Source organism: Eufriesea mexicana, unplaced genomic scaffold (assembly GCF_001483705.2).
Source record: "Eufriesea mexicana isolate 0111107269 unplaced genomic scaffold, ASM148370v2 scaffold2467, whole genome shotgun sequence".
Lineage (NCBI taxonomy): Eukaryota > Metazoa > Arthropoda > Insecta > Hymenoptera > Apidae > Eufriesea > Eufriesea mexicana.
Window position 1 is genome coordinate 951,854 of NW_016910588.1, and position 15,688 is coordinate 967,541.

General features: G+C 26.4%; 3 protein-coding genes across 3 annotated transcripts in view; 1 reads left to right on the plus strand and 2 right to left on the minus strand.

The window, feature by feature from the left end:
• The window catches only part of LOC108550077 (GDP-D-glucose phosphorylase 1), a 4,976-nt gene extending 3,052 nt beyond the window's left edge, over nucleotides 1-1,924 (plus strand). Inside the window, exons 4-5 of the mRNA XM_017903682.1 lie at nucleotides 424-730; nucleotides 1,863-1,924. Coding sequence (XP_017759171.1) covers nucleotides 424-730; nucleotides 1,863-1,864 — 309 coding nt within the window. The 3' untranslated portion in view covers nucleotides 1,865-1,924. The remainder of the gene's footprint in view (nucleotides 1-423; nucleotides 731-1,862) is intronic.
• A 4,454-nt stretch (nucleotides 1,925-6,378) lies between these two features.
• On the minus strand, nucleotides 6,379-7,098 carry Lipt2 (Lipoyl(octanoyl) transferase 2). The gene has a single exon (XM_017903660.1). It carries the CDS (start codon nucleotides 7,096-7,098, stop codon nucleotides 6,379-6,381), a length of 720 nt encoding a protein of 239 aa, XP_017759149.1.
• A 25-nt stretch (nucleotides 7,099-7,123) lies between these two features.
• Nucleotides 7,124-8,279, minus strand: WRNexo (WRN RecQ like helicase). Its single transcript, XM_017903681.1, has 5 exons — nucleotides 8,152-8,279; nucleotides 7,835-8,059; nucleotides 7,609-7,753; nucleotides 7,366-7,467; nucleotides 7,124-7,260 (listed from the first exon to the last, which is right to left on the minus strand). The coding sequence occupies exons 1-5, from the start codon at nucleotides 8,169-8,171 to the stop codon at nucleotides 7,168-7,170; spliced, it is 585 nt and encodes a 194-aa protein (XP_017759170.1). The 5' UTR covers nucleotides 8,172-8,279; the 3' UTR covers nucleotides 7,124-7,167.
• Between the last annotated feature and the right edge of the window lie 7,409 nt (nucleotides 8,280-15,688).

The window sequence follows — 15,688 nt, forward strand, 5'->3', positions numbered from 1 at the left end:
TATAATTTTTAAATTAAATTATGTGATAATTAAAATAATTAGAAGAACATTATTAAGTTAATAATTTTATTATGTTTAATTTTGAATTATGTATTAAAATCCAAGTGATAAAATGAAAATGGAATGAACAAAAACTATCATCTAGTTGAGATGGTAGATGATAGTCATTATCTATTGTAATCAATAATCTATAAGTTCAAGATGTCATTTTCAAGTAAAATATGACAAAATTTTTTCTAAGAGAACACAGTAAAACCTCCATAGTAATTATTGCATGCTACTGATTTTTAATCGTCTCTTAAATCACAACATATTACACTTATTATATTTTTGTAATTTTCTTTTAACATAATTTATTGAATGCAAATTTCTGCCATAATATATTATTAATTTATTTTTGCTATTATTGATATTATTTTGCAGGATCTAAAAGATTATGCAGGACCTGTACAAATATTAGAAAATTATCCAGCAAAAGGATTTTGTATAAAATATTCTAACGTTTGTAATATAGAAAATTTTGTTAATTGGACATTTTTAATAATAAACTATTTGCAAAATGCACAAATAGCACACAATGTTTATATTACAAGAGCAAAATTAAATATTGAAGAAGAATACAAAGATTTACGGGTATATATTTGGGCTAGGAAATCCTATAAAGGCACAAAAGTCATGGATGCTTTTAATCCAGCAGCTTGTGAACTTTTTGGACATTTGACAATAACATGTAAGTAACTTTTAGTATGCATATAATCCATTGTAATAGTTTCTTCATATAATCGTGAAAATTTATAAACTTTTTGTTTATGCATGTAATATTTTATGTTTCAACATAACATTTTACAATTTTGTTAATTGTTAACCGACTATATTAATAATAAATCAACTGCGTTTCATGATATTCACGTATGTAGATGATTCGTGCTATATCTTATGATGAGACTTACTACATAATCATATGATTTGAAAAACCCAAGAGAGATTCCATGTCTTTGTTAGTTAAAAAAATGTTAAATGAAATTTCTTTTAACCAATTATACAGAGTGTTCCAGCAATGGTAGTACAACTGGGAAGGGGATGATTCTACATGCAGAAACGAATCGAGGAAAAAAGAATACAATTGTTTTATTCGAAGCTTCATTTTTGACAAAATCGACTTGGAATATCCACCAAATACGCTGATATACTGATAGTCCATCCGCCTAGCCAAAGTTGAGTGCACGCGTACTCGATGAATATTCGAATAAATTTTATTCTTTATTTCTGATCTGTTCTCTCATATAGAATCACCCCCTTCTCGAGTGTACCACCAATACTCATGTATTGATGGTCTATTCATATAAGTCATAGTTAAGTGTACATGTACTCGATAAATATTCAAAGCCGTTTTTCTTGAAAACAAAGCTTCGAATCAAAAAATTGTATTCCCTTTTATCGATTCATTTCTGCATATAGATATCACCTTCCTGGTTGTACTACCATTGCTGGGACACCCTGTGTGCAAATAAGCTGAAATGAAGATCTAGTTACAGTCACAAGTGACAGAAATGATTTATATCCATATCTAGCAATACAAAACCATCATAGAGTATACCATCATGGTATACCAATTGAACAAAAAAGAAGATAATAAAAAAATATATCTTTTAGTTTCGTTTAACTTAATAGAGATTATGATCATAACTGGCAGGAGATTTAATCCAATTCTTCTTTATATTTTTTTAAAACAAAAATTTATGCATTACAAGTTAATTATTCAGTTGTGTTTTGAATCATTCCAAACTACTCTTCAATTTATATTTTATACTAAATACTTAAACTTATGCTAATATTAAGCAATTTTTAATATGACCTACCAGAAATTCCGAGTAATTTTTACTATGGGCTAGTAGCTATTCCGAGACTATTTACAATGGCGCGAGTAAGTCTCTGTGGAAGATTGAAAATCTTACTTTGTCATTAAAAAAAGAAAGTGAAATTTTAAAAATATGTTTTATTAATACAATATAATTAAAAAATATAACAATACAATAAATAAACATTACTTTTTGAATTTCTCTATTTTATAGTATCTTGAAAAACAATCCTCAAGGTGCATTCTTAGCTTACCAGGACAAGTATCGCAGTATTCACTTGTTTCTCATCTTTCCCCTTTTTTCTGTCGGTTGGAGCAAATAATACAATCTCTTTTTTTACCTTTATGCATTTCATGAAGTTTCCCGCTTAGCTTGATCTCATAAGATGGCAGTAAAGTTCTAAATCTTTCTTGTTGTAAATTATTAATCAGTTGGTCGACTGGTTTTTTTTTTCCTCGCAATTTTATATATGATATATGAATTGATAACGCAAACTTCCATGCCCAAAAAAGACATTTTTCTTTACTATTTAAGGAACTTTTTCAAAAACCAATAGGTAGATGCGTATAGATCAGCTCAATCTACAACGCCCATGGAATTTGTGTAGTTGGCAACTGCATTATTAGGCTTTCTAATGTTTACTTCTATATCTACTCGAAGAATTTTTTTTGATTCCTTGATTGATGATTTTTCCTTTTTTATAAGCAAAAGTTTTCTTATTTGAAAATTTAAGTTTTTTCATAAAGGCCAGAATACCTTTCCTGTTAGCTTTTATAGTACCAGTTAAATGCTATTTCAATTTCATTAGTTTTTCTGCCAAAGGTATACTGGTATAATATCTATCAGTAAACATATGGTAACCTTATGCTTCGGGAATTTTATCTAACAACTTTTTACGTAAATACAAGGGGAATCCTAGTGCTTACTGGTAAATCTGAACGAATAAGATTTTCTGATGTAATATTTCCACAATAAGGTAGGATAGAATAGATATATCCTGTTTCAGAATCCGCCATCGTAGTTGCGATAACGGAGTGTAAAGTACCAGAAACATTAGAAAGAACATATTGCAATGTCTTATCATGTTTAGTTGGTTATTAGGGTAATTAACATTAATTATTACTAAAATTGGTGTTACTGTTACTAAAAGAACATATATGTAGCAACCAACGTTCATGCCCTCATCGCTAGATGGAAAACGGAGGTTCGAAATTTCTCGCAAGTCCTCGGTGAATCCTCGACTCCCATAAATACAAGTTCCCCTATCCTACCTAAAGCACCCCCCGTCTAAGGCAGAGCCTGCTAGGTAGCCTTACTGAGTCCACTAGCAGGGCCGGGACGAAATACATCCCTTCCTTACGTCTCTTCTACCTGCTACATAACATAGCAAAACGGTTACTAGGATTCCATTAACCACTTGTGGTGCAAAGAAATTCACGGTTGCGCGTGCCAGAGCAGTCGAGTGCAAATCACTTCGGGGCGCAAATAATATCACTGCCTCGGTAAAGAATTTCATTAACAGTTGACGTGCCACGCATGTCATTTTTCTTTCTGCAATAATCGCCTGACGACGTGTGTAACACGTCGCTGGTGTTCCGGTAACAGAAGCATCTCGACGTGCGTGGCACGTCTTTCCACCGCAAGTGGTTAACCCTTTTGCTACAGGCGGATCCTCCGCCGCGGTACTTTCCCAGAACGAGCCGCCGCGACGAAAATGTGCAGGGTGCGCGAGACCGATCGTCAGAGACCGCGCTCACGCTTCACTGTAACCCGAGTTGCTTTTGCCGGTGTTTTCGAAGAAAAAACTAGTCTCAAAACAGAGTATTTATAACTTCTTAACATGCGCACTTTTAATTACGGTTTGAGAAAAAATAAATTTAAAAAACTAATAAAGCGTACCTTTCTATCTATTGTTGGGAGAAAAGTAAAGTTAATTATCTTCCTGTAGTAAGCACTAACTTAATTCGCTACGAACATTCGGACAGTTGTCTCGAGACTGATTGTCGAGGCATTTGGTTTCCTGAGTATCGAGGTCCGTAATAAACAAATGATGCAAAACAAAATACTCACGCTGCATGTCCAGAGTGAGATACTTGATGTGCAATAACTGCAGACGCTCGTCGTATGTACAATACGCGGCATCTTATGGAGAGCAGCTATAATCGCCTGTATTAGCGAAAAGGTTAAGAAGCCACAGGAACACAAGCAATGAAAAACTCTAACCCCCGTGGGGTGGATCCCCACATATAGCATAATCTTTGTATTTATGTATACGTATTACAGAATTACATAATTTATGTGTAATCTGTTGCTCAAAATTTGGTCAAAATCCCATAAAAATTCTTTGTGTATGATGAATGATTCGTTGATAAGTGTTCAAACTTTTCACTCTTAAAGTTCTTGTTATCAAAACACAAAACGCCATTGTTTATATGTATCATTATTAGAGAAAAATTAGGTAGAGTTGCCGTATAACTGGGTCCTCGCTGATTTCAGTAACCTTGAAATATGTTACAAAGGACGATATCCGAATAAAATTCTTCTTTAATAAAATTGGCGGTCGACTTCAGTTTCTGAGAGATTCACAAAATTACAATTGTTCCCCTTCATGGAGATTTGTAGTGAAAGGCCAAAAATTTCTTTGTAATTCATAAGTAGCCCTTCACTTGGCGACAACAGTAAATATTGTAGTCATTCGACAACTTTACCAACAAGTATTAATTTTTATGAATTAAGTTAAGTCAGCATTCTAATTATTTTTCGAAACTCCAAGAATAGTTCGTATAAAGTATAAATATAATTTACCAAGCGAACAAGTTCTAAAGTTCGTGTAATCAGACCCGTCAAGCACTGAGTGCACCAGCTGGCCTTATGGATGTCAATTTTATGGGACAAAATGTTTTTTGCAAATATTTCAGAAAGTACGATTGATCACCAATTGTTTCAATGGAAGAAGTTGTTTAAAACATCACTATCTATAGCATATTTAAAAATCATCGAAATCGATGAGAACGTAATCTCTGGTAACTTTACTAAAAGTTATTTATCTAATTTTGTGTTCTGTAACCCAAAAGCATTATGTATAATATGTAATTTAAAGAAAAACTAAGTGGTTGTCATTTTACTTTATATATGTTGCAGCTGAAGAAACATATAAAAATTTGACTGAGGAATATATAGAGGACATTTTACGAGATACAACTGAAGAAACTTTCCTTTCAGTTTTTGCTGAAATAAAAAAATTAATAGAATGTCAACTAAGTACAATAAGATAAGTACAATAAATAATAGGACAAATTATAGATAGAAGAATATAATATATAGAGATATGCTACAGAAAGATTAGACAAAATTATCCCACTTTAGAGAAAAAAGGACTCTAAAATCTAAAGTTATTACGTTACGATTAAGATAATTCTTCGAACTATTTTTACAAATAATTAAATTTTTTTCAAAACGATCAAACTACAACCGCTTATCTTTGTTTTAATTTTAACCCTTTGCACTCGAGAGGCGCCTTTCAGTCGCCATTTGATAAAATTTCGCAAATCGATATTAATTAATATGTCAAATTTAAAATAATGTAACGGTGTGCGAGGTATCAATTATTATACGATTTTTTATTTACTTCTTAAAAAAATATCGTTAGCTTTATAGCAGAAAATCTTAGAACCCCTACTCTTCTTTAGCCAAAAAATCGTCGAGTGCAAAAGGTTAATAGTTTGTTATATACTTAAATGCAGTTATAGTAATTAATTAAAGAGGAATATAATTTATTTTAGGAAAATGAAAATATAAATAAATTGTAAAAGAAAATATATTGTTTCTAATTTATGGTATAAATCATAGGAGCTTGTTGCTTTCTATAAAACACTAATTGTAATTAATTTTGATATTTATTAATGTTTTAAATCACCTAAAATGTTATCTAGATATTACGATATCACCTAGGTATTATACAGGGTGTCTCACATAACAGTTGCTTTTTAGCAGTTGCTAACAATTTTCCGAACACTTCCGACAGCTTGCCACAAAAGTATCCATTTTCAGTTTTTAAATAATGTATATTTTTTTATCTCATATCATTGTAATTCGTGTCAACACAAATTCGGCGATTTGATACACTGTGACCTTCAAATGACCTTGAGGCAATTTAACGTCAATAAAAGGAAAACTGTAATACATATAATTAAACATATTTAAAAAAAAAAAAAAAAGAATATTAAGAAAGTAAGGGTAGATAAACTGAATAACTAGGAAGAGTAAATCATAGTGAATAGTCCAAAGAAAAAAGAAAAAAAAAAACAAAAGAACAAAAAAAGTTAAAAACTTTGTATATTGTTGACCAACCAACAAATTGTATTTTATTTCATAATTCATAATAATAAAATTAATATTTTAAATAGATACTAAAATGTTACATATACCTTAATTAATCAATTTAACATCAATTTTAATCAATCAATTAAAATTATATTCTACATTTAAAGTAATTTATATATATTACATTGATATTGATTTACATTACATTGATAATATCATTGCTATTGATATGTTTAAATAATTGAAAAGATTCCTCTGCTGGATATTCAATTAATGTACATTGAAACTGATCTTGAAAAGCATTTTGAAATACTGGTAATACATCTTGAATAGTAACATTCATATTAAGTTCCTGACTAATGCTTGTTACTCCTTTTTCTTTAATACCACAAGGATCAATATGATTAAACCAATTTAAATCTGTATTGCAATTTAAAGCTAAACCATGTGTTGTTATATAACGAGATCCATGAATACCGATGGCACAAATTTTTTTATCATTTACCCACACACCAGTGTGTGGAGATTTTTCTCCTTTAATACCAAATTCTGCACATAAACGAATAATCATATTTTCTATTTGACAAACATACCATTTCATGCTACTTTTAAATTGCTTTAAATTTAGAATAGGATATGCCACTAATTGCCCAGGCCCATGAAAAGTTATAAGACCACCTCGATTTGTTCTAAAAAATTCAGCACCTAAATCTTTTAATCTTTTCTCATCTTCTGTTGTATAACTTTTATCTCTGATTCCAACTGTAAATACTGGATCATGTTCAATCAATACCAATGTATTGCAACTACCATTTAAGTTTTGATAATGTTGATTGGATAATATTTTTTGTAACTTTAGTCCAGAATTATAACTTAATCTACGTGCCCATAAAACTTTCACTATATTTGCAGACATAACTACACAATATTTTTTGACAATTATAATCTCTTGCAATATAATTTTTTATACTGCAGTATATTTGTATTATTTAAATATATCATCATTCTCTGTCACTTTTTCTTTAGTATCTTTTACATTTGCCTGATTTTGTATATGTATATGCAAAAGCCAAGAAACCTGTAACAATATAGATCTATTTATTATTAAAATTAAAAGCACAAATGTAGTAATAATAATATCAATATCTATTTTTAATAACTAAAATATTACTGAAAGACATACATAGGCATCTGTTGCAGCATATATTTTTTGTTCATCATTTAAAGGGAAAATATGCCATTTACTTTTTCTCACTTTTGGATTCTTATCAATCTGTTTTTTTAACTAAGACAAAAAGATAAAAGAATTGTCAATATTACACAATAAATAATATCAATTTCGTTTTATTACTTCACTAAAAAATATTAATTTTATTTTAAGTCAATTATTAATAATTTATTAAATTTAGTTTTGTATTAAACTAACCAAATGTGCTGTTAATCTTTCTAAACTCCAACGACAAGATCTATTTAATACTTCATTTGCAAATTTACCACTATCAATACAATTATTTTTTACAACTTCAGAAGCAGGAAATTCACTGAAATCTCTACCTAGTTTCCAAATATCACTGCAAACAAACAAGTCGTGAAAAATGTATTAAACAAATCTTATTACAATAATTATATATTAGTACATATTATATATTTACTTTTTTATATTAACTCCAACTAATTTTACTTTTGAGTGACTTAAAAGTATAACAAATGCAGCTGGTAATTTTTTAAATGAATATATATGGAATAAATAACAGTTAGTTTCATTGAAACAAATTTGTGCTAATGCTGTTTTTCCACTTCCTGTTTGAAAATTGAAGGGCCACTCTAAATCAAATCCTATTGGAACCACATCACAATCATATTTTTCTATTTCTTGTCTACACAAATTATAGTAAGATATTTAATATACATCAATATATTATGTTTGTTATATTAGATTTTTTATCAATTTTAATCATATAAAACTTACATAATATTATCACAAATCATAGCACAATTATTAAAATCATTGATACATTTAACAGATCCTTTGAATTTAATTATTGGTAGTTCAGATATATCAATCTTTTCTTCAGTAGGGATAACATCTTCTGGCAATTTTATCTATCAAAATATTTGTAAATAGTAAAATACAAAAATATTTAAATTTCAATAAAATATGTATAACACTTATGCTAGATTAATACATATTGAATATTATATTAATGTATTCTGTATACCGATATATTTTATATTGAGATACAATTAATACAAAATATAATACATACAAAATCAAATGAGCATAAGTATTTGTTATTTTTTAAATTTACCCCATAGAAAATAAATGACAATTTAAGTACCTCAAATTTATTGACCAAAAGATCAAGGTAATATGTACAGTATTATTTAAAAGTGTCATATACTTATTTGCAGATATCACGAAAATAAATATATTTTATAAATTATAAATAAGTTTAAGGTTTATAAATATATTTTTAATATTTATAATATTATTTTGTAAGTATTTTGCTATTATTGAACAGCACAAGCAATATTTATTAACAAATAATAGTGATAAACGTGTTATAAGCAAAGTTAAAGAAAAACGAAATACAGTAATACCCACTTTAGTGTCAACAGTCAGAGCTGAATTTGTACGTTTCTATGGAGAAATGATTTTCACGAATTCAGTTGAAGGAAGAAGAAAAGATGAATATAAATATTTGAAACAATCGAAAAAGGATGGTATCAAGTTTTATCTGATAGTTTATCTCAATCAACACGTTTGAAATTCATTTCGAGGTTCCATTTCCAAAAATCTGTGTGGGTACGTACGCTAAAGCGGGGACTACTGTCGTATTAAAGAATTAACCTTTACATTACTTTACCTACTGCTTACTCTTTTTTCACGTTGTAATATAGCGGAAATCAGAAGCAAGGATCATCAAAACTTGATTATCATAGTCTGATAACCATGTGATTCATGATCTGCAGAAATCCAGTGTTAAAATCCAGTAAAATCCAGTTATAATAGATTATAATTTAATCTATTAGTTCATACCATGAATCAGTTTATAATAGGGTTTCTCAATAGGAACCATATAACCCATTAAGGGACTCCACATTGAATTTTTAAAATCACACAAAAAAATGGTAGAATTGAGACGTAATAAAAGAATATAATACAAATATCTATGTATATTCAAACTTAATCCAAGTTACATAAATTTAAACTTTTGAAAGGCATAAAGAAAATAGGGAAAACAAGCTATAGAAGATAGCAATGTACAAAAAGGAACTGTAAGTAAAAAGAGATTGAGAAACATTGTAATAACACTGCTTTATGATTTCATAGATGGTTTTTCTTATTCTTGCACTGATATGCTATTGAAACTAGTTAATTTTGTACAGTGTTCAAATTTAGATACTTCAAATAATGACATAAATAGTAATGTTTTTATTTATATTCATGATCTAGAGTTAATTCCCTTAAATAAATTGAGAATAGTTATCACACATAAGAATTAATTACTGTGATATTTTTTGCAGTTTCCTTTATTAAAGTTGAATTATACCATAAAAGGAAACAAAGAAATCTTACTAAATAGTAAATCTAGTTATTAGAAGAGATGAAAAAGAGAATGTATCTATACAGCTACAATTGATTTTTAAATAATAATGAAGTAACTGTGTTTTCAATATTCGTGAACTACATAAAAGTTATAAAATATTCATGTAACTTATTAATTACACCAATGACCAGTTACTTCTTAGGAGTTTGCTCAACAACTAGCTTACCAATCATACGTTATTGACATACTATACCAATGAAAATTCAGAACCAGGAGGATGATCAACGTAGGTATTACGTCGATTTCGAATACAGGGAAACCTTGGCAAGATGAATCTACCCATTATAAAAACGTCTTTGTTAATCAACGCTCTGTACTGTGGAACAACGCAGACCGCTATCTAACGAGGACGACAAGAAGCCACCAACTTTCATCTGAATCCGTGGAAGTTGGTTCCAATCATAGTATTCGCCATTTACGATTACACTACAAATATTCATAATATATTCCATAACTTTAATGTCACTATTATAATAACATATATAATATACTCCACAACTCTAGTAGGGCTGTTATGAAGATATACATATAGTATTAATAACTTCAAACTATATAATACGCTTATAAAATTAATCGAGTCTAAAAGTACAGGTGCTTTGATTTTTAAAACATGAAACACTTAGAGGAAATAAGGCACCCATGAGTAAATCAGTATCATACAATGTTACTTGGAAATCAGTTTTTCCACTTCTACACTGCTGACAGTGATTTACGAAGGGTTAAAATTCTTTTACATGTTTGAGATATTAAATTTTCGATATAGAGAACGAAATTTGAGTGTTCAAAGAGTTGCTCAACTAAAATATTCAAAGTTGCCAACACTTTAAATCCTAGATGTATGAAATCATCTGTAAATATTTATGTACAATATCATACAAAATCGTTAGAGACACATAATCAGGCTAAAATAATTATTTAGGATATTAAATCATTGGAACAAAAATATGTTTTGATAAATTCACTGAAACACACTTATAACAATGCTATTAGCAGATAAAAAAATCTATCAGAAAATTTAGAATGAATAACATCAAAACAGAATATAAAATATTGTACATAAATTGAATAATCTTAAAGGGCAATAGAAAAAGATCAGTTACAGATCAATTACAGATTAAATTATTCATTATGGAAAAAAGCTATATTGCAAATGCTCTATAACAAAAATATTGTTAATATGCAACATTATATAGTGGAAAGAAAATATGATATTAGGTTTTGCTGAATTGGTTTAATATTGGTTCACTGAAAAATGCCAACATTAAACTCTTAAATATTAAAAAAATATTATTTTCCCTGATATATTAAAAATTTACTATCAACTGGAAATGAAAGAAAACAATACATTTCATGTTTAGACTGTACCAGAAATAATGTCAGATATGAATAACACTATGAAACACAATTGGAGGTAACAATATAGAGTAATGAGTAATCTTAAAACGTCACAAGAAGCTTTTTCCATTGATAAAATTAATATATACTGCCAAAAAAATGCTACAACATAGTACCATTATATAACAAGATATATACATGGTAATGATAATAATGATAATAAACATGATAATAAACATAAATTCAACTCAAAGATATTAAAAAGTAGTAAAACATAACCAAATTCAGACAACATAAAGGTTTTATACTAACCTCTTTTCCTGAACCTGAAACTCATTAAGTACCACTGTAGGAACCATAGAACTTGCAATTATAAAAACTCAAATAAGATTGAATTATTAGAAGTTCTAACAGAAGGATAGAATTAAATATTTTGTTCATAAAAAAAATTCACTGAAAACTTCTGAACCAGTGTATTAAAAATTCTATAAATATACACATACATAATATGTAATAAATAGTATTTATTTTTTCTATTTTCTTTTAAACGATATCCCTCTTGTATTTAATCAAAATTTCTTTAATACTTGTTAAAGACTTTTGTATGATACTAAAAACTACATTATATAGCGTCTGTAATCAACACGTGTGTCGTAGATTTAGAAATTACGTTATCTCAATGATATAATGAGGTGATATAAAAAATCTGTTGCAATTATCATAATGGTGTGTCATGAATGTGGAATAAAAAGAATCCGCTTACAATAAGCATTTTACGGCAAAATAGCTGTATAAAACCATTCGAACATTATAAACTATCAAAGTTATAAAAAATACATATTAATTAAAATATTCATTAAAAACAAAACACTATATTTATAATTCCTCACAAGATCGAGCATATACATAATACAAAAATTTTATTTTGTACAATCTATATTTATATATTCGATCTATATTTTTATTAATAAAAATAAGTAGATACATATATTCTGACATCACAAAATTGTATCATATATATAACAAAATTTTAAGTAATAATTAATAAATTTAATTCTAATATTTCACATATTCATTTACATTTCTGACAATTTGAAAATATCTAAACAAATTATATTAATTTCTTAATATAAATATATAATAAATAATAAAATTTAAAATATTTCGCTTGGTTTTAGATTTTGTGCCCATTCTGTTCATAATTTGAAATATAGATAATTTAGTTTTGAATTCTTTTCACTAATTTCAATTATATTCCAGTTTAATGATTGTAATAATGTTACAAAAAATGTTATTATAATATAAGTATTAAAAAAGTATAAGATTGAATAATCCTCTATTTGTATATTTAGTTCTGTGAAGTCAAAATGTATATGATCTTTTTAATTTTTATTAATAACAAGGTACAGAATGTTACCTCTAAATAAAAAAAATTGAAATATTTTGTAAAGGAATGAATCCATCATAGAAATGTTCTCACAAAAAATATTTTATATACAGAACATTAAAATACAGAATAATATTCCTTCTATAGATGGAAAGATGGAGAAAATTCTAAGATCAAGTTTATGCTTTAAATAGAGTAATACAATAAAAAATTAATACAATAATGCCATATGCCATATGAAGTTTTTTTATCTTTTAATCTCTAACTAAACTTAGTTTTGATGACTAAGTTTTGATAACTTAGTAACTTGAAAGACATAATGAAAATAAGAACATATTAGGCTGCATGATGTAGAAAAAGATTGAAATTTTTATTTTACTTCTTTCTAAAGTTACCACATATTTACAGATATCAATTGTAAAAACATATTAAACAATTTGAATTAGTTTTGTTCAGTACACTTGAAAAAATTTAGTGAAACCAAATATTATGAACAGTTCAAGTTACTTTATGACAACTAAAGAATTTATGATATAATCTATAAAATTTCACAATAAAAGACTTCATATAATATATTATATTTGCTTCAACAAATGTTATGACATAATAGATAAAATACTGCTCCATTTAAAAAAATAAACTTGACCTTAATCTCCATCAGGTTACCCATAAAAAAGATATATACCTCATAATGTCCTGTTCTGAATAAAACAATTTTTGTGACAATATTTTTTTGATGCATTTGATGCATTCCTTTATAAGATATTTTAATTTAAAGGTAACATACTATATATAAAAAATTTCAGTCATAAAAATTAAATATGTATAAATATATAATTAATTAATGCAATAGCAAAAATGAAATGTGAAAACAGAAAAAATCACATCTACAAATATGATTATAAAATTCATTATAAAACTGAACATAATTGTGCTTAAAAAAGGAAATTAAAAAACAAACTAAACATCTATAAAACATAACTAAATAATGGAAAATGCATAAAAAGAAAGAAGAGTTAATTTATAACAAATATGTTATATACAATATGTTATAGATAAATAAATAATATAGGAAATTAATAAATTAACTATTCTTTATAAAATAGTATAACACACTGTGTTATAAAATATGCAAACCTATAAAATGACTTAGTATATATAAAAAACATAAATCCAATGTCAATAACAAAATTTGAATAAAAAGGTATTTTAATGAAAATAACATTAATAAGGAACTACAGAAGAAGTCATTAATACGTTCAAAATCATCAAAAATATGTTAAAATAACTTTTAAAAATAAAACATAATAAACAATTAAAAATAATTTATCTTTAAATGTAAACTATATACTTAAAAATGATATATAATATAATAATATATAAAATTATATAAATATATACTTAAAAATATTATTAAAATTATATATCATGAATAAAGGAGTAAAGACCCCAAAAATATAACATTATGTCATATTAACAACATAAACATTAAGACAAAGATTAAAATAAACTATTTAAAAACAACATTATTCAATAATTTATCTATACAAAGTATAAAAAATTGCATCTCACGACTAGCTTATAATGAATACAATATATAAAAATAATTTTTAGAAATATAAATAAACATGTATTTGTTTTTAAATTGTTTAAGTTGTACTCAAATTAATCATTTAATGAACTAAATGAACTTGTCTACTTTTCTATCAATGAAATTGAAAAAGGATAAGTTAAACTGATCAATCATAACTCATTGTAATACACAAAACAAAATGAGATTATATATGAATTTTTCAAATTTGGTATAGTTAGGTATGAATTATTTTTGTTCTTTTCAAGTGCTGAATGCCTAATGATTCTCAGATGCTATGATATACTCATATATGTACTATTTTAACTTCTTTTATAATCATAATATATGTATTCTACCCTAATGTTATAAATTTATAATGAATCATTATAACACAAATTATTTAAAATACGTGTATAATATTATAGTTTCAAATGTCAAAAAATTACCACATACTTTTAAGTCTAAGTCAAAACATTACATAAAATGTGTACATAATATCAAAAAATATTAGAATTAATATAATAGTAAATAATATTAACCTTTTTGGATCTTGTAATTATTTGGTTATGATTACATGCAATCATTATTGCAACAAAACGAAATTATGTCACTAATGCAATACAAAATTCAAACAAACAAGAGTAAAATAAACAAAATTATACACTTCTTCTAAGCATTAAAATAAATTATCTTACTTTTTCATACATGCATTTCTTATTATAATTCTGTACACCGTACAGTTACCAACCTAAAACTATTTTGTACTGATTGTTAGTTATTATTTATACTTGTAAACATAGGTAAAGCGTACGCGAAAATTTAAGCTAACTATTAAATTGTATAATAGATTACATCTTACAAAATTAGCTTGAAGTGCTAATTATTTAAGACATAGAAATATAATGAATTTAAAATTCTCTTCTTATAGAAATCTCTATTCTAATCCTTCTCTAGAATGCTCCTAGATTTCCAAGATTCAATAGTAAATCAAGTTCTATCGTGTTATTTTTTTACTTAAATTAATGAATAAAGCAAGATTTAATAATTCATTCTAATACAAATTTTCAAATAAGTAATATATAAAAAGTTGGAACTGCAGAATAAATTTCAAAAAATACAATAATATTCGTTCAAGTTTTCAATTATGACCCGTTTATAAATCATCAAAATAAAAATTTACATATAATTCCTGAATAGTAAAAATACTTATTTTCAAAAAATATTTTTCATTAAAAAATATAAATTTTATGAAACTCAAACTCTCTTACATGAAAGAAAAAAATCATATTCATTCGATTACTTGTTTCAACAATGAAAATACATAATTAACAATCTATATAAAGATAAACAAGTATTTTAATAATATTTATATTATAATTTCTATTTATATTTATAATTTATATATTTATATTATAATTTTAATAATATATTATAAGATAAACATTATAAAATATTCCGTTCTGTATGATATTTGAAATTTCATAGTTATTTTTAGTTTTAATTTCAATTGCTAGTAATGTAACTTTATTGTTATACCGAGCTAGTTACTTTTAAAATGACATTAAAATGGTAAAGATGATCTAGGGAGAAATCTTTAAAA

Coding starts and splice junctions, on each gene's coding strand:
- Lipt2 (XM_017903660.1), bottom strand. CDS start 7,098: ATGTCTGCAAATATAGTGAAAGTTTTATGGGCACGTAGATTAAGTTAT.
- WRNexo (XM_017903681.1), bottom strand. CDS start 8,171: ATGATTTGTGATAATATTAT. Junction 8,060..8,151: donor ATGATTTGTGATAATATTAT/GTAAGTTTTATA, acceptor TAATTTGTGTAG/ACAAGAAATAGAAAAATATG. Junction 7,754..7,834: donor GTTGGAGTTAATATAAAAAA/GTAAATATATAA, acceptor GTTTGTTTGCAG/TGATATTTGGAAACTAGGTA.